Here is a 22,498-nt window from a genome sequence, read left to right as displayed (position 1 = left end):
TTTCCCCTTTATATGCAGTTGCTTCTCAGGGTTCTGTTCTAAAATTCAATGTCTGGCTTTCAAAGAGGGAAACAGAGAAAGGTGAAGGGAGAAGGGGCAAAAGGGAGCGTGAGCTCTTGAAATTCCCTGTGAGTTACTTCAGCTGGAGGAAGCAGCTTGCAGCAACAGGGCAGGTGTAACAATAATGCCACCTTCCTCTTCGCACCTCTGTTCTCAGAAGTAGAAATCAACAATCAGCGCACAGATGGAAAATACCTGGAGGACGGGGTGCTTTTTCGCCCACCCTGGCTTCCACAGTTATACCAGAAAGACTCCGCCAAAATAACTGTTGTCTAAACAGAACAACAGATCAGGGTGCTTCCTACTCCCAGAATCCTCTTCTTCCCTTCCAGGTTTTTAATCTTTGAAATGACTAAATTTTAAATCCTTTCATTTCTAATAAAGGAAATGTTAACTAACAAATTAGAATAGTTTGAGCTTTTTTATTAAGAGATGTATTTCCGGCCGGCACTGCAGCTCAATAGGCTAATCCTCTGCCTGCAGCGCCAGCACACCGGGTTCTAGTCCCAGTCGGGGCGCCGGATTCTGTCCCGGTTGCCCCTCTTCCAGGCCAGCTCTCTGCTATGGCCTGGGAGTGCAGTGGAGGATGGCCCAAGTGCTTGGGCCCTGCACCCCATGGGAGACCAGGAAAAGTACCTGGCTCCTGGCTTCGGATCAGCGCGGTGCGCCGGCCGCAGCGCGCTGGCCGCGGCGGCCATTGGAGGGTGAACCAACGAAAAAAGGAAGACCTTTCTCCCTGTCCCTCTCTCTCACTGTCCACTCTGCCTGTCAAAAAAAAAAAAAAAAAAAAAGAGAGAGAGAGAGATGTGTTTCCCCCAAAAAATCAAAAGTTTCAAGTAAGAAGAGCTGTCTCAGAACCACGTTTTACTTTACTCTGCCTGTCACATCACGGCCAAGTCACTTCCTTTGTGAAGTGAACAGACGCGTGAGAGCTTTCCATAATCTACCTGCCTCCCAGGTGTGCTGAGAGGACCCATGAGACGACGCACCTGAATGTGAACTACAGGCTGACCCCGGCATACTTTGGTTCTTAGATCCATAATCATATTAAATAACACTGATTCAAGTTTAAAATGCTGGTTTATTAAAAAGCCCATGCATAAGCCGGCGCCGTGGCTCAATAGGCTAATCCTCCACCTTGCGGCGCCGGCACACCGGGTTCTAGTCCCGGTTGGGGCACCGGATTCTGTCCCGGTTGCCCCTCTTCCAGGCCAGCTCTCTGCTATGGCCAGGGAGTGCAGTGGAGGATGGCCCAGGTGCTTGGGCCCTGCACCCCATGGGAGACCAGGAAAAGCACCTGGCTCCTGGCTCCTGCCAGGATCAGCGCGGTGCGCCGGCTGCAGTGGCGGCCATTGGAGGGTGAACCAACGGCAAAAGGAAGACCTTTCTCTCTCTGTCTCTCTCTCTCACTGTCCACTCTGCCTGTCAAAAAAAAAAAAAAAAAAAAAAAAAAAAAAAAAAGCCCATGCATAGGACTGCACATAATTTTCAAACTCCCAGCCTATCCAAGTGAACATTTTTTATTTTGAAACCATTCATTTAGAAATATTACAACTATTTTTGACCTTGCTAAGACACATAACAATATATCCAGTAAGCCATTTAAATCTCTGATGCAGTTTTTTCTTTGATGTAGCAATTTATATAGCAATCAATCTGCCATATATGTAAGAACACCCTCGACATGTTGGTACCAAGTAAGCTGCTACAGCAATATAAACTAAAGTAGGTCATGGTTCAGCCCCATTACAGCCTAACTGTAGCAATGACACATGCACATGAAAAGCCACCTGCAGTGGGTAGAGCTGGGAATGACTAGCTCACTTTCATCTGGTACTTTATAACCCCCAGGGTATTTTCATGAGCAGTAAATACATCTAGTGCCAGATGGTGACAGAGGCTAAAGAGACCAGGATCTTAAACCTCAGGAAGGAAAAAGGGGATCCTTTGAAGATCCCTGAATTTGGCAGAAAACTGATCAGAAGTGCTTCTGATACCCCAAATCAAATCCAGATGGAGGCAGGAGAGAGCAGGGCCAGGAGTCAGCAGGGGCCTAGTGTTGCGAAGTGGTAAATAGAATGGGTGTGAATAAATTAAACCAAATGAAGAGAGACTCCATTAACACCTTGCTAAGACAGCAGCAGACAAAAGCAGCGCTGGGTCAGACATTTTATGATATACACCGAACTGTCAAACCACCTTCCAGAGCAGGTACTGTAGTCATCCTCACTGCATAAATTAGGAGCTAAGTTCCAGAGAGGTCAAAGTGATCTTTTTCAAGATTTATTTGAGAGGTAGAGTTACAGAGAGGGTGAGACAGAGAGAAAGGTCTTCCATCTACTGGTTCACTCCCTAGATGGCCACAATGGTTGGAGGTGGGCCAATCCAAAGCCAGGAGGCTGGAGCTTATTCCGGGTCTCCCACGTGGGTGCAAGGGTCCATGCACTTGGGCCATCTGCTGCTGCTTTCCCAGGCCATAGCAGGGAGCTGAATTGGAAGAGGAGCAGCCGGCACATGAACTGGTGCCCACATGGGATGCTGGCGCTGCAGGCAGAGGCTTAGCCCACTACACCACAGCACCAGCCCTAAGTGATTTTTCTAAGGCTACATAGCTAGTGAGAATCGAGCAAGGATTCACACACACGCTTGACCCTGCCTCTCTGCTTTCTCTGAGTGAACACAAAAGGCATGCTGGCGGTTTGGTATGCTTCTGGAGAAGGAGGAGAACAAAAGGAGTTTTACAATCTGCAGCTGGGAACACAGATTTATAGTACCATTAGCAGAATCTTAGCACTGCTTTGAAGGTGGAAGGTGACATGATACGCTTAGGATATGTAGTCTCACATGACAGCAGGATGTTAAAAAATAAAAAAGCATTTTCCCAGGAATTTGCAGGAATTTATTTTTATAAATAAAACCACTACAATAGGAATCAAAGTGATTTACTAGAGATCTTGCCATGTCATAGCACAAGTTCAAAATGACTGTAAATTTTTCTGAATGAGTGGTTTCAAAATAAGAATTATCTAAGTGGAATAGAAGCCTCAATATCTACACACAGTGCTGATACACAGGCTTTGTAATAAATCAATGTGCTAGGCTTGAATATGATTTTAGATGATTAATGTCATTTTTTAAAGGTTTACTTATTTATTGGCCGGCATTGCGGCTCAATAGGCTAATCCTCTGCCTGCGGCACCGGTACACCGGGTTCTAGTCCTGGTTGGGGCACTGGATTCTGTGTCGGTTGCCCCTCTTCCAGTCCAGCTCTCTGCTGTGGCCCAGGAGTGCAGTGGAGGATGGCTCAGGTCCTTGGGCCCCGCACCTGCATGGGAGACCAGGAGAGGTACCTGGCTTCCTGGCTTCGGATCAGCACGGTGTGCCGGCTGCAGCAGCCATTGGGGGGTGAACCAACGGAAAAGGAAGACCTTTCTCTCTGTCTCTTTCACTGTCCACTCTGCCTGTCAAAAAAAAAGAAGAAGAAAGATCTTCTACCCACTGGTTCACTCCCCCCTGGGAATTCCATCCACATCTCCCATGTGAGTGGCAGGGGCCCAAATACTTGGGCCATCTCAGCTGTTTTTGCAAGTGTGTTAGCAAGGAGCTGGACTGGAAGCAAAACAGCCAGGACTTGAACCTTTGCTTATATGGGATGCTGGCATCACAGGCGGCGGCTTTACCCACTACACCACAACACCGGCCCTGACATTGATAAAAATTTTAGCTGGGGCTGACGCTGCAGAACAGCAGGTCAAGCCACCACTTGCAATGTCCACATGCCATACTTCAGTGCCATTTTGAGTCCTGGCTACTCTGCTTCTGATCCAGCTTCCTACTAATGTGCCTGGGAAGGCAGCAAAAGATGGTCCACGTACTTGGGTCCCTGCCACCACTGGGCAAGGGTGAGTTCCTGACTCCTGGCTCTGGCCTGGCCCAGCCCACGCTGGGGAGTGAACCAGCGGATGGAAGATATCTCTCCCTCTCTAACTCTACCTTTCAAACAAATACATCTTTATAAAAATATTTTTATTGAAAGAAATAAAATATTCAATGTTTTTTTAAGTTATTTTATTTGAGAGGCAAAGAGAAAGAAAGAGAGAGTGAGCGAGAGCTCCCACTCACTGCTTTACTGATCTCCAAGTGCCTGCAACAACAGGGACTGGGTGAGGGCCAGAGCCAGGAACTGAGAACTCAATCCAGGTCTCCCATGTGAGCCCAAGTACCCGAGCCATCCCCTGTTGTCTCACAAGGTCTGCCCTGGCAGGAGGATGGAGTCAGAAACTAGAGCTGGAGTTGAACACAGGCACTCTGATGTAGGACAGAGGCATTTTAACCACTGTGTCAAATGCCTACCCCAAATTGTTATTTTTGTAAAGATTTTTTATTTATCTGAAAGGGAGAGCAAGAGATGGAGGAGGGAGGGGGGAGGGGGAGGGGAGGAGATCTTCCAACCACTGGTTCACTCCCTAAATAGCCCCAACAGCCAGGGCTGGGACAGGCTGAAGCCAAAAGCCTGGAACTCCACCCAGGTCTGCCACATGGGTGCAGGGCCCCAAGGACTTGGGCCATTTTCCACTGCTTTCCCAGGTGCATGAGCAGGGAGCTGGATCAGAAATGGAGCAGCAGGGACTCAAACTGGAACTTATATGGGACGCCAGGTTGCAGGTTGCATCTTAACCCACTGTGCCACGTTTTATTTTTAATTGACACATAACTGTACATTTATATGGAGGATTCTCTTTTTTAAATTATTTATTGATTTACTGAGACAGAAAATGGAGAAGGAAGGAGAATGGAAAACAGACAGGTCTCCCAATTGTGGGCTCACTCCCCAAATGCCTGCAATGACCGGGACTGGACAGAAGTTGAGAGCTGGGCGTGCAACGCAGGTGTCCCATAGGGTCTGCATGAGCAAGAAGCTGGAGCCAGGAGCTGGAGTGGAAGACTGAAGGCGGGAACGCAGACAGGTGATGTTGGATGCAGACCTCCTAACTGTGCGCTAAATGCCTGCCCATCTCTTCCCTTCTCAGAATGAGGACAGTCCAGTGCTAATCCGGCTGAGACCCATTTCGCTTTCTCTTTGGAGCGCCTCTGCTCAGCCCTGATCTCATCGTTGTGTTGAATTCCTCTGTTTCCCTCATCGCAGCTTCCAGGGCCACTCACTGTTGCCCTCATTACAGAAAGATGGCCAAACAGAAATCCAGCAATCAACAAATTTAAGGAAAAAAGACTTCTGATTGGGAACGTGACTGGAGTATTTTTCTGGGAAACACCTCACCATGAAGACTGGCGTCGCTAACTCTCTCAGGCTTCTTAGCAGGAAGTTTCCCCGTCACACACGGAACAAAGCGACACTGGAAGAGTGTTCTTTGTGCACAGACTCACGAGACTGCGAAATCTGACAAAGCTTCTTAGGCGTTTCTTTGGCAGGGCAAAGTTCAACCATTTAGCAGAAACTGCTAACATACTCGTAACTAATAGGTCGGAAACATTCTGAAATATTTAAAACCAGGTAAGATACGAATTCACCCACTTTATAAGCATTGTTTCATTAATTTCCTTCTTTACTAACAAAGAACAACTGCTCAAAGTGTGACTATTCATACAACTTTTTAATGATCTGAAAGCTACACAAAGGCATTGCTTTTTTGGAATAATTGTCTTACTTCCACAGAGCAAGGGGAGGAGGGAATGCCCACCGGAGGTAAAGAGAGGAGGCGGGGACCAGCGCTGTGGTATAGGTTAAGCCTTCGTCTGCGGTGCCAGCATCCCATATGGGCACCAGTTCAAGTCCCAGCTGCTCCTCTTCTGATATAGCTCCCTGCTAATGGCCTAGGAAAGCAGCCGAAGGTGGCAGGGAGGGGAGGAGGGAGGAAGGGAAGGAAGGGAAGGAGGGAAGGAGGGAAGGAGGGAAGGAGGGAAGGAGGGAAGGAGGGAGGCGGAGACAGACATGGGTTGTGGCCTAGCTAGTTAAAGCTGCTGCCTGTGATGCTGGCATCCCATATGGCCACTCCTTTGAGTCCTGGCTGTCCACTTCTAATCCAGTTCCCTGCTAATGTGCCTGAGAAAGCAGCAGAAGATGGCCCAAGTGTTTGGTCCCCTGCCGCCTACATGAGAGACTCAGAAGAAGCTCCTGACTTTAGCCTGGCCCAGCCCCAGCCACTGGTGGCCATCTGCAGAGTGAACTAGTGGATGGAAGATCTCTGTCTCTCCCTTCTCTCTCTGTAACTCTGCCTTTCAAATACAATAAATATATCTTTAAAAAGTGGGGGCGGGGGAGAGGGAGGAAAGGAGAAGTGGAGGGTCTGGGCCTCTATCATCTATCACTAGAGATCTTTAAAAGAACAAGTGGGGGAGGGCATCTGGTGCAATGCTCAGCACACCCACCTCCCATTTTCATGCGTCTGTGCTGATTCCTAGCTCTGCTCTCAATTCCAGTTTCTTGCTAATACACACCTTGGGCAGCAGCAGGTGATGGCTCAAGTACTTGGGTGTATGTCACCCATGTGGGAGACCAGGACCGAGTGTCAGGCTCTTGACTTTGACTTGGTCTAGCACTGACTACTGTGAACCTTTGCAGAATTGACCAGCAGAGGGGCGATCTCTACCTGTCTGCCTTTCATATAATACATACAATACCTTCAAAAAAGGAAAAAGATGGCCGGCGCCGCAGCTCACTAGGCTAATCCTCCGCCTAGCGGCGCCGGCACACCGGGTTTTAGTCCCGGTCGGGGCGCCGGATTCTGTCCCGGTTGCCCCTCTTCCAGGCCAGCTCTCTGCTGTGGCCAGGGAGTGCAGTGGAGGATGGCCCAGGTGTTTGGGCCCTGCACCCCATGGGAGACCAGGAAAAGCACCTGGCTCCTGGCTCCTGCCATCGGATCAGCACGGTGCACCGGCCGCAGCGCGCCGGCCGAGGCGGCCATTGGAGGGTGAACCAAGGGCAAAGGAAGACCTTTCTCTCTGTCTCTCTCTCTCACTGTCCACTCTGCCTGTCCAAAAAAAAAAAAAAAAAAGATAATGCAAATTATATATAAAGGAAAACAGACTTTCAACAGAAGTCTCAGCAGTCATGAGGCAGTGGTATAACTCTGCTGAAGAGCTAAGACAAAAGAATCTTTGAAGTGAGGTGAGGATTCAGTCTCATTTTTTCCCTCCCATACTCACATCCAGTTGTCCCACAGGGAAAGATTCCGTAACTCCTGTCTCCTCTATTTTGTTCCTAAGATCTGTTTATCTTTTCTCTTGTTGATTCCACACTGCTTTATTATAAAACTGTCAGTCTTATTATGCAACAGAGCATTTTCTCCCATCCTGTTGTACTAGTGTCTTCACTATCTCACCCATTACATTTCACATGTATTTTAAAAAGAGCTTAACAACCGCAGAATAAAAAACTGGCAGAATTAAACTGAACTTAAGTCAATTTAGAGAAAATGGACATCTAATAAAATGCATTTTTTACTGAGTCACTGTAAAAAATGGATGGAAGTTAAATTCTCAGCAAGCAATAAACTGAAGCAACACATGCTAAGGAAGACATTGATAAAACCCATATTGTAGTGCTATCAACACAGAAGGCAGCCCACACTGGCTCCTAATCGCTAAATTGAAGGTGACTTCTCTAGGAAAAGACAAAGAAAGGCATTAAAAAAATGTACCTTTTGCTGATGTTGAGACCAAAATTCTCATTTCTGCATCACTTTATTTTTTTAAAGACTTTATTTACTTGACAGGTAGAGTTACTGTGAAATGGAGAGACAGAGACAAAGGTCTGCCATCCACTGGTTCATTCCCCAGTTGGCCGCAATGGCCAGAGCTGAGTGGATCCGAAGCCAGGAGCTTCTTGTGGGTCTCCCATGTGGGTGCAGGGGCCCAAGCGCTTGGGCCATCTTCTGCTTTCCCAGGCCATAGCAGAGAGCTGGATCTGAAGAGGAGCAGCTGGGACTTGAACTGGTGCCTGTGTGGGATGCTGGCACTGCAGGAGGCAGCTTTACCCACTACACCACAGCACCAGCCTCAGTGTATTTTTTAAAGTGTTGCAGAATGGCCAGTGCTGTGGCGCAGTAGGTTAATCCTCCACCTGCAGCGCCGGCATTTCATACGGGCATTTCATACCCGCATGAAGAACGAGAGGAGGCTCCTGGCTCTTGGCTTCGGATTGGCGCAGCTCCAGCCATTGCGTTCAATTGGGGAATGAACCAGAGGATGGAAGACCTCTCTCTCTCTCTCTCTCTCTCTCTCTCTGTAACTCTGACTTGCAAATAAATAAATAAATCTTAAAAAAAAAAAAAAAAAAAAAAAAGAGTACTTAGGATGCATACCTGGTTCTCACTCCCGACTCCAGCTTCCTGCTAATGTGGACTGTGGGAAGTAGTGAAGACAGCTCAAGTGATAGTGTTCCTGCCACTCTCACGCGAGACCTGTACTGAATTTCCAGCTCCAGCTCCAGGCTCGCCCAACTCCAGCTTTTGCAGGCACTGAGGAAGTAAGCTGTCTCTCAAGATGTCTTTACATCTACGTATATACACTTACATTCACGCCAGATGTAAGTCAATGAAACTTCTGAAGCACGACTTTTCTGAGTAGAGAATATCTCAAGGTGCCGGTGTTGTGGCACAGGAGGTTAGGCCTCTGCCCACAGCGCCAGCATCCATACAGGCACTGATTCAAGACTTGGCCGCTCCTCGTTAGCGCACCCAAGAAAGTAGCGGAAGACAGCCCAAACACTTGGTCCTCTCCAAACACACAGGAGACCCAGAAGCAGCTCTGGGCTCCTGGCTTCAGCCTGGCCCAGTCCCAGCTGTTGCAGACATTTGGGGAATAAACTAAGGGATTGAAGATCTCTCTGTCTCTCCTCCTCCTCTCTAACTATGCTTTTCAAACGAAAAAAAAAAAAAAAAAGAGAGAGAGAATATGTCAGACATATTTTCAGACTCAGTGCCTTTCCTCCCCTCCTCCTGAAATACTCAACCTCAGCCACATCAGCATGGTGTCCTGGCCTCTCTCTCTCTGGTCTCTGTCCAGGTGTCACTTTGGGAAGACGTTCTCTTCCCAACTTCTCAACCACTCCGCTTGGCAGTCTCTATCCCCTTCTTTTCTGGCTTATTTTCCTTTTAGCACTTCCTACCATCTAGTTTGTTTGTTATTTTTCTGTCTGACTTCTCTTAGTTATTTTTGTTTTTATTTTTTTGAGTCTTTATTTTAAAATAGTTTTATTTATTTATTTTGAAAGGCAAAGGGACAGAGAGAGAGTGCAAGATGGAGAAAAGAAAGATATCCCATCCACTGATTGACTCTCCAAATGCTTACAACAGCTGGGGTTCGGCCAGGCAGAGCCAGGAGCCAGGCCTCCGTCCGGGTCTCCCACGTGCAGGCAGGGTCCAAGCACGTGAGCTCTCATCTGCTGCCTCCCAGGATGTAGGAGCTGAAGCTGAACTGGAAGCAGAGGAGACGGGACTCTCACCAGCACTCCGATAAGGCATGTGAGCAGCCCGGGCAGCAGCTTCACCTGCTGCACCACAATGCCCACCCCTTAGCTATTTTCCTCATTACCCCCATGACATGCTATGCTCCAGGAGGGCAGAGACCGCCTGCGAGGCTCTCTACTGCATCGCCAGTGCCAAATGGGCCCGGCATCTAACTAAGCACTCCATCAATAACTGCTGAATGAACTTCCTGGCAGAACAAGCACAAGGAAACTGCAGAAATGAGAACTTGTGTTCCACATCAGCTATTATGCTGATAGCGCCCCCCTGCACAGTCCTAGACACAAATCCATGAAATTCCAACAACTTACCGATTGCTAAGAGAGCCATCATGGTTTTTTTTTTTTTTTTTTTTTTTTTTACAGGCAGAGTGGACAGTGAGAGAGAGAGAGAGACAGAGAAAGGTCTTCCTTTTGCCGTGGGTTCACCCTCCAATGGCCGCCGCGGCCGGTGCACCGCGCTGATCCGAAGGCAGGAGCCAGGTGCCTCTCCTGGTCTCCCATGCGGGTGCAGGGCCCAAGCACCTGGGCCATCCTCCACTGCACTCCCTGGCCACAGCAGAGAGCTGGCCTGGAAGAGGGGCAACCGGGACAGAATCCGGCGCCCCGACCGGGACTAAAACCCGGTGTGCCGGCGCCGCAAGGCGGAGGATTAGCCTAGTGAGCCGCAGTGCCGGCCGCCATCATGTATTTTATTTCAAAACATAATATTAGAAACCCAGGTCAACTTATCTTTTTGCTCTATGCTTTACAAGTCCCACCCATTTATTTCACAAGTTTATAACATTTTTGTACTTGTTATTAGCTCCCTGCAATGTTTTCTTAGTGCTTCTGGCACTAAGTAGGAAAAATGTACTGTTTCCATCTGTTCTCTCCCACTAACTTCTGTAGCAAAAAAGGGTTTCCAAAAACACCACTCTTGAAAACACAAGCCAGGCTATATTTGCCATGTGAAAGGTCTGCTTTCCTCTTTTAGGAATTTAACTTCATTTTAAAGCAGGATCTTTTATCCATGTATAATCAGATTTATCACAGGATAAACTAATTTTTATTTACTTTCCCATAAAAACTTCAGAGTTTCCCTAAACTTTACTAGCTAATACATCCTTCAGTTTTCACTAACACGTTCCAAAGAGACCATGAACCCGTCTTCTGATGTCCTCTAAGTCCAGGACCATGCGTGCACACCTGCCTCTTCACAGAAGTGAACACAATGGTTACACAACCAAATACGTGGCCTGGAGCAGCACTCTTACAGTTATCTGTAAATCATGGGAGCCATACCAAACGTTTCTAGGACCACTTGTCTAACCAATAAACTTCTACCATGCTAGAAACAAAACACAAAAAAGACCATTTGAGGTCATGCCATCAGCCAGCTCTGATGACAAAAATGACAACATAAATATGCATCTCTGGGATCACACAGCTATTCACTGGCAAAGTACAAAACAAATCTTTGTATAAGCATTCGTATTGCCAAGAATGCCAAGAAATCCAGAGCGTCCACAGTTTTAAAGACATCCCTCTCCTTCATATTCTCTCCCTTGCCTGCATTTCACTACCCCAACCTACAGAGTTAGGTGACTGTGATGAGAGTTCTTCTCGTATTTCCTACTCACACAGATATATCGATTTGTTTCCAAACTCTAACACTCTAACTGTAAACTTAGTGTTCTCTCTGAAACAGAAATTTTATTTTATACTTTCCTTGTGTTTCTCCACGAACCTAAGTCTTGCACTCTGTACATAATGGGTGCTTAAAAAATGAGTTCCCAATTGTGGACTTTGGTCCAGTAAATACATTTTCTTTGAAAGAATTTTATTTATTTATTTGAAAGACAGAGTTACAGAGAGAGAGGGAGAGATAGAGAGATCCTCCATCTACTGGCTCACTCCCCAAATGGCTGCAATGGCAGGAGCTGAGCCCATCTGAAGCCAGTAGCCAGGACATTCTTCCAGATTTTTCCAGATCTCCAGATCAGAAGAGCAGCAGCTAAGACATAAACTGGTGACCCAGTTACAAGGTTCTTAAAAGATAATAAAACAGGCCAGCACCACGGCTCAATAGGCTAATCTTCCACCTTGCGGCGCTGGCACACCGGGTTCTAGTCCCGGTCGGGGCGCCGGATTCTGTCCCGGTTGCCCCTCTTCCAGGCCAGCTCTCTGCTGTGGCCAGGGAGTGCAGTGGAGGATGGCCCAAGTGCTTGGGCCCTGCACCCCATGGGAGACCAGGAGAAGCACCTGGCTCCTGCCTTCGGATCAGCGCAGTGCGCTGGCCGCAGCAGCCATTAGAGGGTGAACCAATGGCAAAGGAAGACCTTTCTCTCTGTCTCTCTCTCTCACTGTTCACTCTGCCTGTCAAAAAAAAAAAAAAAAAGACAATAAAACAGTGATCAGTGAGATACATGTGCTAAAAGAGAACTGGGGGCCAATGTTGTGGTGCAATGGGTTAAGCCACCACTTAACCAGTTCCAGTCTTGGCTGCTTCACTTCCGATCCAGCTCCCTGCTAATGCTCCTGAGAAAACAACAGAAGATGTCCCAAGTGTATGGGTCCCAGCCACCCATGTGGGAGAACCGTATGGAGTTCCCAGTTCTTGGCTTCAGCCTGGCCCAACCCTGGCCATTGTGGGCATTTGGGGAGTCAACTAGTGGATGAAGATCTCTAACTCTTCAAGTAAATAATTAAAAAAAAAAAAATACAACTATGCAGTTAGTAGAGGGGTCATCAACATCATCACAATTCAGTTACCTCTGAATCTGCCAAAAAAGCCCCAGACTGGGGCAGGCACTGGGCCCACTGCCACCCACATGGGAGACCCCTAGGAAGCTCCTGTTTTCAGCCTGGCCCAGACCTGGTCATTACAGCCATTTGGGGAATGAACCAGCGGATGGAAGATCTCTCTGTCTCTCCTTCTCTTTCTGTGGCTCTTTCAAATAAACAAGTAAACCTTAAGGAGCTGGTGCTGTGGCATAGAGGGTAAAGCCGCCACCTGCAGTGCTGGCATCCCATATGGGCACTGGTTCACGTCCCAGCTGTTCCACTTCCGATCCAGCTCTCTGCTATGGCCTGGGAAAGCAGTAGAAGATGGCCCAAGTCCTCGGGCCCCTGCACCCACTGGGAGACCTGGAAAAAGCTCCTGGCTCCTGGCTTCAGATCAGCACAGCTCTGGCTGTTGCAGCCAACTGGGGAGTGAACCAGCAGATGGAAGACCTCTCTTTCTCTGCCTCTCCTTTTTTCTCTGTGTAACTGACTTCCAAATGAAAAATAAATCTTTAAAAAAAGAAAACTTAAAAAAAGAAGAAAAGCCGTAAGCTACAAATACTGATTAAATTGGTGAATTAGATTACAACTCCATGCTTGGTGCCAGGCACACCACAGCAAACACCGTCCCCACCAGGACCTAGAACACATCTATACCTGGGTCAGCAGGAGTGCAGAACAGAGACGGAAGAGATCTCACTACACCTCATCAATGCAAGTACGGACAGAAGTCCTCTTTCCACAACACTTCCAAAAGAATAACTAGAGATTATTCAAGCCAGTCAGTAAAAGCACTTTGAGAAACAAAACACTTCTCTTTTAAAATGATGCTAGATTTTTTGGGGGGGAGAAAAAGTCCAAATGTGAATGTTTTAATTATCTTCCACCACAATTAAGAATGACTTTAACGTGCTGTTTGGGTGAGGTATTCAGACCATATTCTAGGAACCTGGAAGCAAATCACCCACTCTGGAACATAAGCATGTTAACATCAGCATGGCTCCAGCACATGGAGGTGCAAAGAATGCAAGGCTCACCTCGAAGTTGTACTTTCTCATCTGGTTGAAGTGCCGGCAGTACAGATACAGCATGCCGATGCTGCTGCCCACCGCGATGTAGTCCCCGTTGGTGTCGAGGGCTGTGAGGTAGACCACAACTGACCGGAAGCCCTTCTGGATCTTGGTGGGAATGGCGTTGAGGAGAGAGTACAGCGGGCAGAATTCTCGGAATATAACAGGTTCTGATACCGATGCCATGGCCAAGGTTTCCACAGGCGAGCTTCAGGCCGGAAATGGATGTTTGTCATCTAAGGAAACCTGGGGGCTACAGAACAAAGCATCGTAATTCTTCTAACACACCAGTCACCCCAGAAAATGGTGTTTAATAATGGAAAAAGGGGGCAAGCACGTGGCCTAGTAGCCAAGGCACTGGTTAAGTCGCCCACGTCGGTGTCAAGAGTACCTGGGCTTGAGTTCCAGCTCTGGCTCCTGACTCCAGCTTCCTGCTAACGCCGCAGACCCTGGTAGGCAGTGGGGATGGCTCAAGTGAGTGGGTTTCTGTTACCTAGCTCCTGGCTCTGGCCTTGGTGGGCATCTGGAGAGTGAACTAGCAGATGGGAGCGCTCTCAAATAAATTAAATTTTAAAATAGTGAAAACATGTAAATTTTAGGGGGCTAAAAATTGGAGCCACAGGGAATGGCACCATGACATAGCCAGTTAAGTCACTACTTACAATACTGACATCTCAAATCTGAAGGCCAGTTTGAGTTCCAGCTACTCCACTTCGGATCCAACTTCCAGGTAATGCAACTGGGAAGGCAGCAGATGACCCACATACTGGGATCTTTGCCATCCATGTTGAAGACACCACTTGGCTTCAGCTTGGCTCAGACCTGGCTGTTGCAACCATTTCCAGAGGCTGAGCCATTGCCTGTAGTGCCGACATCCAACATCGGCAATGGTTTGGGTCCTGGCTGCTCCACTTCCTATCCAGCTCCCTGCCAGTATGCCTGGGAAAGCAGCAGAAGATGGCTCAAGTCTTTGGGCCCCTGCACTCACGTGGGAGACCTGGCTCTTAGCTTCAACCTGGTCCAGCCCTGGCTATTGAGGCCATTTGGGGAATGCACTAATGGATGGAAGATCCCTCTCTCTGTCTCCCCTCTCTCTCACTCTGCCTTTCAAGTAAATAAATGGATCCTTAAAAGAGAAAAAAAAAAAATCTTATTTCTCCTCTTTCCTTCTCTCTCCCTAACTCTGCCTCTCAAGTAAATAATAAATGTCTTTAAAAATTACAGCCACAATTTAATTAAACAGAAAGTAAACCAGGTGTCATTAAGATCACCTGAAATCTTAATTCAAAATGCACTTCAATATGTACTAAGCCTATACTTTCTACTGTGGGCAATACAACAGAGGGGTGAAAAGTATAAAAAAGTTATTGCTTACAGGTAGCTTATGACCTAGCCAGGGAGGCAGATGAAACCATGAAGAAACACAAAACCACAAGTAATTAGGTACTAGTCCAGGGGTCCCACAGAGAAGAGGGAGAGATCAGCACAGGTTAAAGTGAGAATAGAGAAGCTGAACTATGAGGTCCACCAGGTTTGACAGGAATAGAAAACCAGAACAGGGAAGACCTCTAACTAGAAGTGTGGCTCCACCCCAGGTGCAGAAATATGCTTGCTGGGGCTGGTGCTGTGGCACAGCGGGTAAAGCCGCCGCCTGCAGTGCCAGCATCCCATATGGGCGCCGGTTTGAGTCCCAGCTGCTGTTCTTTCAATCCAGTTCTGTTATGGCTGCTTCTGCTCCTGGCTTTGCATCAGCTCAGCTCTGGCCGTTGCAGCCATTTAGGGAGTGAACCAGTGGATGGAAGACCTCTCTCTCTGGTTCTATCTCTCTCTGCAACTCTTTCAAATAAATAAAATAAATCTTATAAAAGGGGGGTGGGTAGCACTGTGGCGCAGCGGGTTAATGCTCTGACATGAAGCGCGGGTCTCCCATATGGGCACCAGTTCAAGACCCAGATGCTCCACTTCCGATCCAGCTCTCTGCTATGGCCTGGGAAGGCAGTGGAGAATGGCCCAAGTCCTTGGGACCCTGCACCCACTTGGGAGACCTGGAAGAAGCTCCTGGCTCCTGGCTTGGGATCAGCGCAGCTCCAGCTGTTGCAGCCACTTGGGAAGTGAACCAGTGGATGGAAGACCTCTCTCTCTCCCTCTCTCTCTCTCTCTGCCTCTCCTCTCTCCTGTAACTCTGATTTTCAAATAAATAAATCTTTAAAGAAAAAAAGAAAAACTGCAGAAAACATGCTGTATGGATAAACCAAAATTTTCTTAATCAAAATGTTTAAAATTTCACCATCACAAACAACATCACCACATCTCTATGGGTAATCTTGGTACATATTTCAAGAGGTGAAAATGTTGAAATTTTTTAAAGTATTGCCAAATTTCCTTCCAGAATGGTTACACTGATGTATGCCTCAAATGTGGTTTTTCAAAGGACACTGACAAGCCGGAAAGTCCCAGCAACAGAGGAGACAGGAAAGCCCAGTCTGGGAGCCAGGTGCCCAGGAGGCCCAAGTGGACGGGGAGAATCCACGCTGCCCCTAGGCTGGAGCACCAGGCCCTCCTGCTCACTGGGAGCAAACGTATGCAGGGTGGGCAGAGGCAGAGGCGGGCAGCCACTGGCTCACTGCCCTGTGCTAGGTTCCTGCTAAGACGTCCTCCTCCCAGCCCATGTGCTCCACAATGCCCTGGATTGGGTCTCAGACCGACTATCCTAACACTGATCCTCTTTCCACCGTGGAGAAGTAGGCAGTGGAACAGCTGATGATGCTGGAGTAACCGATGGTGCCCAGAACTCCCTACGGAAAAACCACTTAACCTTTCTGCATCTGTATTTCCCATCTGAAAATGGGATTAGTGAAATTTTAATCACAGATGTAGCACATAGAGTAAACGAACACGTCACTTTATATATTTTTATCACCTATACAGGTGTCACCCCTGGCCATGCTGTCCAAGCCAGGAAAGGAGCATTTTCCCCAATTTTTTCTGCCCTCTCCACTCAATCACTGTCTGTCCTCTTTACTCCCCAGGACATCTTCCTTGCACCCTGTTGCCTTCCCCCAGCTCAAGCCACTCACACTCTCACCTGGAGCTCTCCCTGGTGCCCAGCTCCCCACCTGTCCCTCAGTCCCCTCTTAGGCACGGGCAAAACAGGCCTCATCCCTCCCCTGCCTCACACTCCTCAATGGTCTCCATCTTCCTCGGGACCAAGCCCAAGAGCGTCTCATAAGAGCCTCGGGGATCTGGCCTCCGCCCGTCCTTGCAGCCCCAGAGTCTCTAGCTCTGATGAACAGCTTCTAACTGCACTTCCGGCCTCTCACCTCCTGGTCTCCACACTCTACTCCTTGCCTCTGGAAGGCATACATCTATGTTTCCTCTTGCTCTAACGATACCACAGACTGAATGAAGGGTTATTTGGCTCATAGTTCAGAGGCTGCATCTGGTGACCTTCTCGTTGCTGTGGGGACTCCGCAGAGTTCCAAGGTGGGGAGAGAGATGGCTTGCTAGCTTGGGTCTTTTAATTTTTTTTATAAAGTCACTAATGCAACCATGGGGGCTGCACCCTCACAGCCTCATCTAATCCTAATTACCTCCCGGGGCCCCGCCTCCAACTGGCACTAACATAGCACTGGGGAATCCTGGGGACACACCTGAACCCCGGCAGTACCTTCTCATCTGCTTTAGCCGGTGGGGTCTCCCAGCAAGCAAGTAGAAGTACCAAGCACTTCTCCAATGTCAGCCAGTGTTATTTGTTCCTTTAAAAGTCTTTTTCTTCAATATAGCCCTGTCAAATTATCACATTTGGCTTTCAGAAATTCATTTGCTTGATACAATACTATTCACTGACAGCTCTATAATCTCTGTACAGCAGGGCTTTGAGACTGCAGTCAGCAGAAGGGAGCCAGGATCTGCTCAAAACTGCATCTGCACAGCAGGCACCCTATTCGGGCTGTGTGTGTTCATTTCTGGTGATTTAAGAAGCTTTAACGGGCATTATGGAGGCTCAGAAACCCTAGAACCATGTCCTTGGCACAATCAGCAATAATACTGCCCCCAAAACTTCTAAATGTCTTAGAAGGAAGCACAGGGAACACCTGGCCAGGCTCCAGGAGGAATTAAAAACTGTCACAATTCTTTATCAGGTGACAGTAAAACCAAACTTCAACCAAAAGTGTTCAAGCTGGCATCCCAGCAGCCATCCTTCACCCCCGTCTCCTTCACCTCGTTCCTTCAACTGTGTCCAGACCCACCTCACACCTTCCGGGACCTCCTCACCAATCCAATCAACGCCTGCGTGGAAGCCATCCTCTCTCATCTGCAGCACTGTCCTGCGTTTCCATAGTGGCCCTGAGACTCACGCCTATACATGGAGTCAGGATGAGCTCTCTGATTTCATGAAAAGCAAACACTGTCGTCACATGATAGGGCCGGCATAGTGGTAGAGTGGAAAAAGCCGCCACCTGAGACACTGGCATCCCATATGGGTGCAGGTTCAAGTCCTGGCTGCTCCACTTCCAATCTAGCTCCTTGCTAATGGCCTGGGAAAGCAGCAGACGGCCCAAGTGTCTGGGCCCCTACACCTACATGAGAGATCCAGAAAAAGCTGCTAGCTTCAGGCTGACCCAGCCCTAGCCATTGGGACTATTTGGAGAGTGAAACAGTAGATGGAAGATCTCTGTCTCTCCTGCTCACTCGCTCTCTCTCTCTCTCTCTCTCTCTCTCTGTAACTGTGCTTTTTAAATAAATAAAAACAAGGGGCCAGTGCCGTGGCTCACTTGGTTAATCCTCTGCCTGCAGCGCCAGCATCCCATATGGGTGCCGGGTTCTAGTCCCGGTTGCTCCTCTTCCAGTCCAGCTCTCTGCTGTGGCCCGAGAGGGCAGTGGAGGATGGCCCAAGTGCTTGGGTCCCTGCATCCACATGGGAGACTGGGAGGAAGCACCTGGCTCCTGGCTTCAGATTGGCGCAGCGCCGGCCGTAGCGGCCATTTGGGGAGTGAACCAACGGAAGGAAGACCTTTCTGTCTCTCTCTCTCACTGTCTATAACTCTACCTGTCAAATAAAAATAAATATAAATAAATAAAAACAAATCTTTAAAAAGTCAAAAGATAACCCACAAATGGGAGAAAATATTTGCTCATCCTATATCTGAGAAAACTGTACCCAGAACATATAAAGGACTATCTTACAATCTAATAATAAGGAGCCAGCATGTAGTATAGCAGGTAAAGCCTCCACCTGCAATGCTGGCATCCTAAATAGGTGCTGGTTTGTGAACTGGTTGCTCCACTACCTACCCAGCTCCCTGCTAATGGCTTGGAAAAAGCAGCAGAAGATGGCCTAAGTGCTTGAGCCTCTGCTACCAACATGGAGGACCTGAAGAAGCTCCTGGCTTGGGCAGGGCCCAGTCCTGCCACTGTAGTCATCTAGGGAGTGAACCAGTAGATGGAAGATATCTCTCTCTCTCTCTCTGTAACTCTGACTTTCAAACAAATAAATAAATCTTCAAACAAAATAAAATCCAATAATAAAAAGATTTTAAAATAGGCAAATGGAGGCCAGTGCTGCGGCATAATGGGTGATGCCAGCATCCCATATGAACACTGGTTCAAGTTCTGTCTGTCCCACTTCTGATCCACTTCCTGCTAAAGCACCTGAGAGGGCAGTGGAAGGTGACCCAAGTGCTTGGGCCCCTGCACCCACGTGGGAGGCCTGGAAGAAGCTCCTGACTCCTGATCGGCCCAGCTCTGGCTGTTGTGGCCATTTGGGAATTGATCCAGCAGATGGAATCTTTCTCTTTCTCTCCCTCTCTCGCTCTCTCTCTCTCTCCCTTTCTGTCTCTCCTTCTTTCTCTGCAACTCTGTCTTTCAAATAAGTGAATAAATCTTAAAACTAAATAAATAAAAATAAAACAAAATAGGCAAAAAGAGCCGCTGTTGTGGTATGGCAGGTGAAGCTTCTGCCTGTAAGGCCAATACCCATACAGGTGCTGGTTCTACCTGGCCGCTCCACTTCTGATCCAGCTTCCTGCTAATGCATTCTGTAAGGCCAATACCCATACAGGTGCTGGTTCTACCTGGCCGCTCCACTTCTGACCCAGCTTCCTGCTAATGCATGCTGCAAGGCCAATACCCATACAGGTGTTGGTTCTACCTGGCCGCTCCACTTCTGACCCAGCTTCCTGCTAATGCATTCTGTAAGGCCAATACCCATACAGGTGCTGGTTCTACCTGGCCGCTCCACTTCTGACCCAGCTTCCTGTTAATGCATGCTGCAAGGCAGCAGGTAGGCTCAAGTGCTTGAGCCCCTGTCACCCACATGGGAGCCCAGATGCTTCAGTCTGGCACCAACTGCTGCAGTCATTTGGGGAGTGAACCAGCAGACAGAAAATCCATTTCTAACCTCCTCCCTCCACATTTATCCCCTGCCTTTCAAGTAGATGAAAATAAATAAACGTTTAAAGCTACAGAACACCGGCCAGCGCCGCGGCTCAATAGGCTAATCCTCTGCCTTGTGGTGGTGGCACACTAGGTTCTAGTCCCAGTCAGGGCGCCGGATTCTGTCCCGGTTGCTCCTCTTCCAGGCCAGCTCTCTGCTGTGGCCTGGGAGTGCAGTGGAGGATGGCCCAAGTGCTTGGGCCCTGCACCCCATGGGAGACCAGGAGAAGCACCTGGCTCCTGCCTTTGGATTAGCACAGTGTGCCAGTGGCCGGCTGTGGCGGCCATTGGAGGGTGAACCAACGGCAAAGGAAGACCTTTCTCTCTCTCTCACTGTCCACTCTGCCTGTCAAAAATTAAAAAATAAATAAATAAATAAAAAAGCTACAGAACACCGCTGTGACTTCTATAAGTCATGAGGCTTTCTCCCCGCACTGGTCCCATCAATACTCCAAACCTAGGAGGTGGCAGCCTCCACTGCTGACTGGCAATGCCTACAGCCACCTTCACAGGCAACTTTCCCGGGCCAGGAACACTGGGGCCAGGACTAACGCACAGTCTAAGTCATCCACTTTTTTTTTTTTTTTTGACAGGCAGAGTTAGTGAGAGAGAGACAGAGAAAGGTCTTCCTTCCGTTGGCACACACCCCCCCCCCAAATGGCCACTATGGCTGGAGCGCTGCGCGGATCCGAAGCCAGGAGTCAGGCGCTTCCTCCTGGTCTCCCATGGGGTGCAGGGCCCAAGCACTTGGGCCATCCTCCACTGCCTTCCCGGGCCACAGCAGAGAGCTGGACTGGAAGAGGAGCGACCAGGACAGAATCCGGCGCCCCGACCGGGACTAGAATCCGGGGTGCCGGCGCCGCAGGCGGAGGATTAGCCTAGTGAGCCGCGGCACGTAAGTCATCCAATTTCAGCCCAATGCTCCTAACTGACAACACTAATGGATTACGGGTTCTCTCCACAACCTCTGGGAAGCCACCACTGGTATCCTGGCTGTGCAGTCTAGGTTTAAAGTCTGGCTACAGCATCTACTAATTAAGTGGCAAATTCTTACAGCGGAATACAAGAACTGAGGGGATGTTTACCTTCCAGATGGAATTGTGTCACTTCTCCCCCCCCCCCCCGCCAATGGCCAGCCGGGGCTCACAGGCTAGCCCCAACACTAGCATGGAAACAGGGCATTTCTAACTCCGCCCGGGGCCACTCTCCCACCCACACGCTCTGCTGTAGCCACCACTCCCTGAACACAGGCGGGCTGCGTGTCTCTGAAGAGCACAGACCCTTTCGGCCCTCCCTGCTCCCCACCAGTCTGTAGGGAGGGGCTCTCCCCCAGGAAGCCGCCTGGTCCCCCGCTGCTTCCACACAGCACCAGCACCGCTGTCTGCTTTGGTCTGGTCAGTGGACTGTCTGTGTCCACTGGTCAACACGCTTGTGGCTTCAAACGACAAGCAGGACGCAATCAGTGCTGAACGGATCTCTCTTCAAGCACCCGATCACCCTGCCTGTGAGACGGCGGCAAAAACTCCATCCAGATCCAAAGAACGCGTCCCCCCAGACAGCACACACCCCGAACAGCTCGACTGTACCCCGGCAGTCCTCAAAGCCGTCAACCACGCCCTCCTGCTTCGACAAGCGGTGTGTGGCGCTCTCCACGCCGGGCTCTACGTGGACGGCTGCTTCCTGATCCAAGCGAGGACCTCCGTAAACAAACGTGGGAAGCCCCTCAGGTTACACAACGGCCAAGGCCCAGCCTGGGGCGTCCACACCCGGCTTGGACCCAGCCCAGCCCTGGCTGTCGCAGGCATCTGGGAGTGACCCAGCAGGTGGACGGTCACTCTCTCTCTCTGCTTTTCAGGATGAAAATAAACATTTCTCCAAGAGGCAAAGTCAGAGGTTCATCAAAGCGCACGGGACACGGTGAGAAAGCACAAAGCAGTCTTTCAAAGGCCAGCAGGCACCGACAGCCCAGACGCACTCGCGTGACTTCGTTCCCACACCGGGCCCACGCCAGCGGGTCTGGGGTCCCATGGCTGGGAAGAGAGGTCCCCAGACCCCCTGGCTGCACCCAGCTCGCACCAGGACGGCCGCACCCTGCAGACAGAAGCCGCCTGACTCCCGTCGGGGCCGCCGAGAACAAAGGGCAGGGAAGGGGCACGGGAGCAGAGGCCACGCAGAAGCCCAGGGAAGACAGCAGACGCAGGGGTCCCGGGCCACAGAGGAAACCAGGACCCTGTCCCTGCCGCCGCCGCCGCCGCCGCCGCCGCCTGGCGAGGCGAAGGCTCTCGCGCCCCCAGCCCGCAGCTGAGAACGGGCGACGCTGCGCCCGCACCCCGGGCAGCCCCTTTCACCCTCACTACCTACCCTGCCGCCCAGGCCTTACAGACGGGGCTGACAGGGGTCACTCGCAGCCCTGTAACCACCCACACTCCACCATCCCGCGGGCTGGGCTGAGGGACGCGGCCAGACCAAGCGCCGTCCCCGGACCCGGGCGCCGAGGCCGCGGCGGGGCCGCGCAGGGGCGGAGCGCGGGGCCAAGCGTCTGAGGGGGCGTCGGACCCCCGGCCAGGCCGCGCGGAGACGGGTGCCGGCAGCCGCCCAGCGCCCCCGGAGTCTCGGCGCCGGGGCGGGGCGGCCAAGAGGGGAGACGCTGACGAGCCGAGGCGGAGGCAGGCCTGCGCGCGGG

The 22,498-nt window shown here is 49.9% G+C and overlaps 1 protein-coding gene across 13 annotated transcripts in view; it reads right to left on the bottom strand.

Annotated features, from left to right (window-relative positions):
* The window catches only part of TECPR2 (tectonin beta-propeller repeat containing 2), a 120,054-nt gene that overhangs the window by 96,573 nt on the left and 983 nt on the right, over positions 1-22,498 (bottom strand). For 5 of the 13 annotated variants that reach the window (XR_007915142.2, XM_051834821.2, XM_051834816.2 and 2 more), the window contains exons 2-3: positions 13,348-13,633; positions 3,411-3,521 (exon numbers count right to left, since the gene is read on the bottom strand). The exons of 1 other annotated variant lie outside the window; for it this stretch is intronic. Coding sequence is in view for 10 of the 12 variants with exons in the window: in XM_051834821.2 (XP_051690781.2) it covers positions 3,411-3,521; positions 13,348-13,566 (330 nt within the window). In the remaining 2 variants the exon portion in view is untranslated. Of the gene's footprint in view, positions 1-3,410; positions 3,522-13,347; positions 13,634-13,771; positions 14,021-14,042; positions 19,923-22,176; positions 22,312-22,498 lie in introns of those variants that run through there. 7 more of the 13 variants (XM_008248653.4, XM_051834826.2, XM_051834817.2 and 4 more) reach the window with 6 other exon arrangements.

This window comes from Oryctolagus cuniculus, chromosome 20 (assembly GCF_964237555.1).
Source record: "Oryctolagus cuniculus chromosome 20, mOryCun1.1, whole genome shotgun sequence".
In the NCBI taxonomy this organism is placed as follows: domain Eukaryota; kingdom Metazoa; phylum Chordata; class Mammalia; order Lagomorpha; family Leporidae; genus Oryctolagus; species Oryctolagus cuniculus.
Note: the sequence above shows the minus strand (reverse complement) of the source record. Positions and strands in the feature narration are given on the sequence as shown.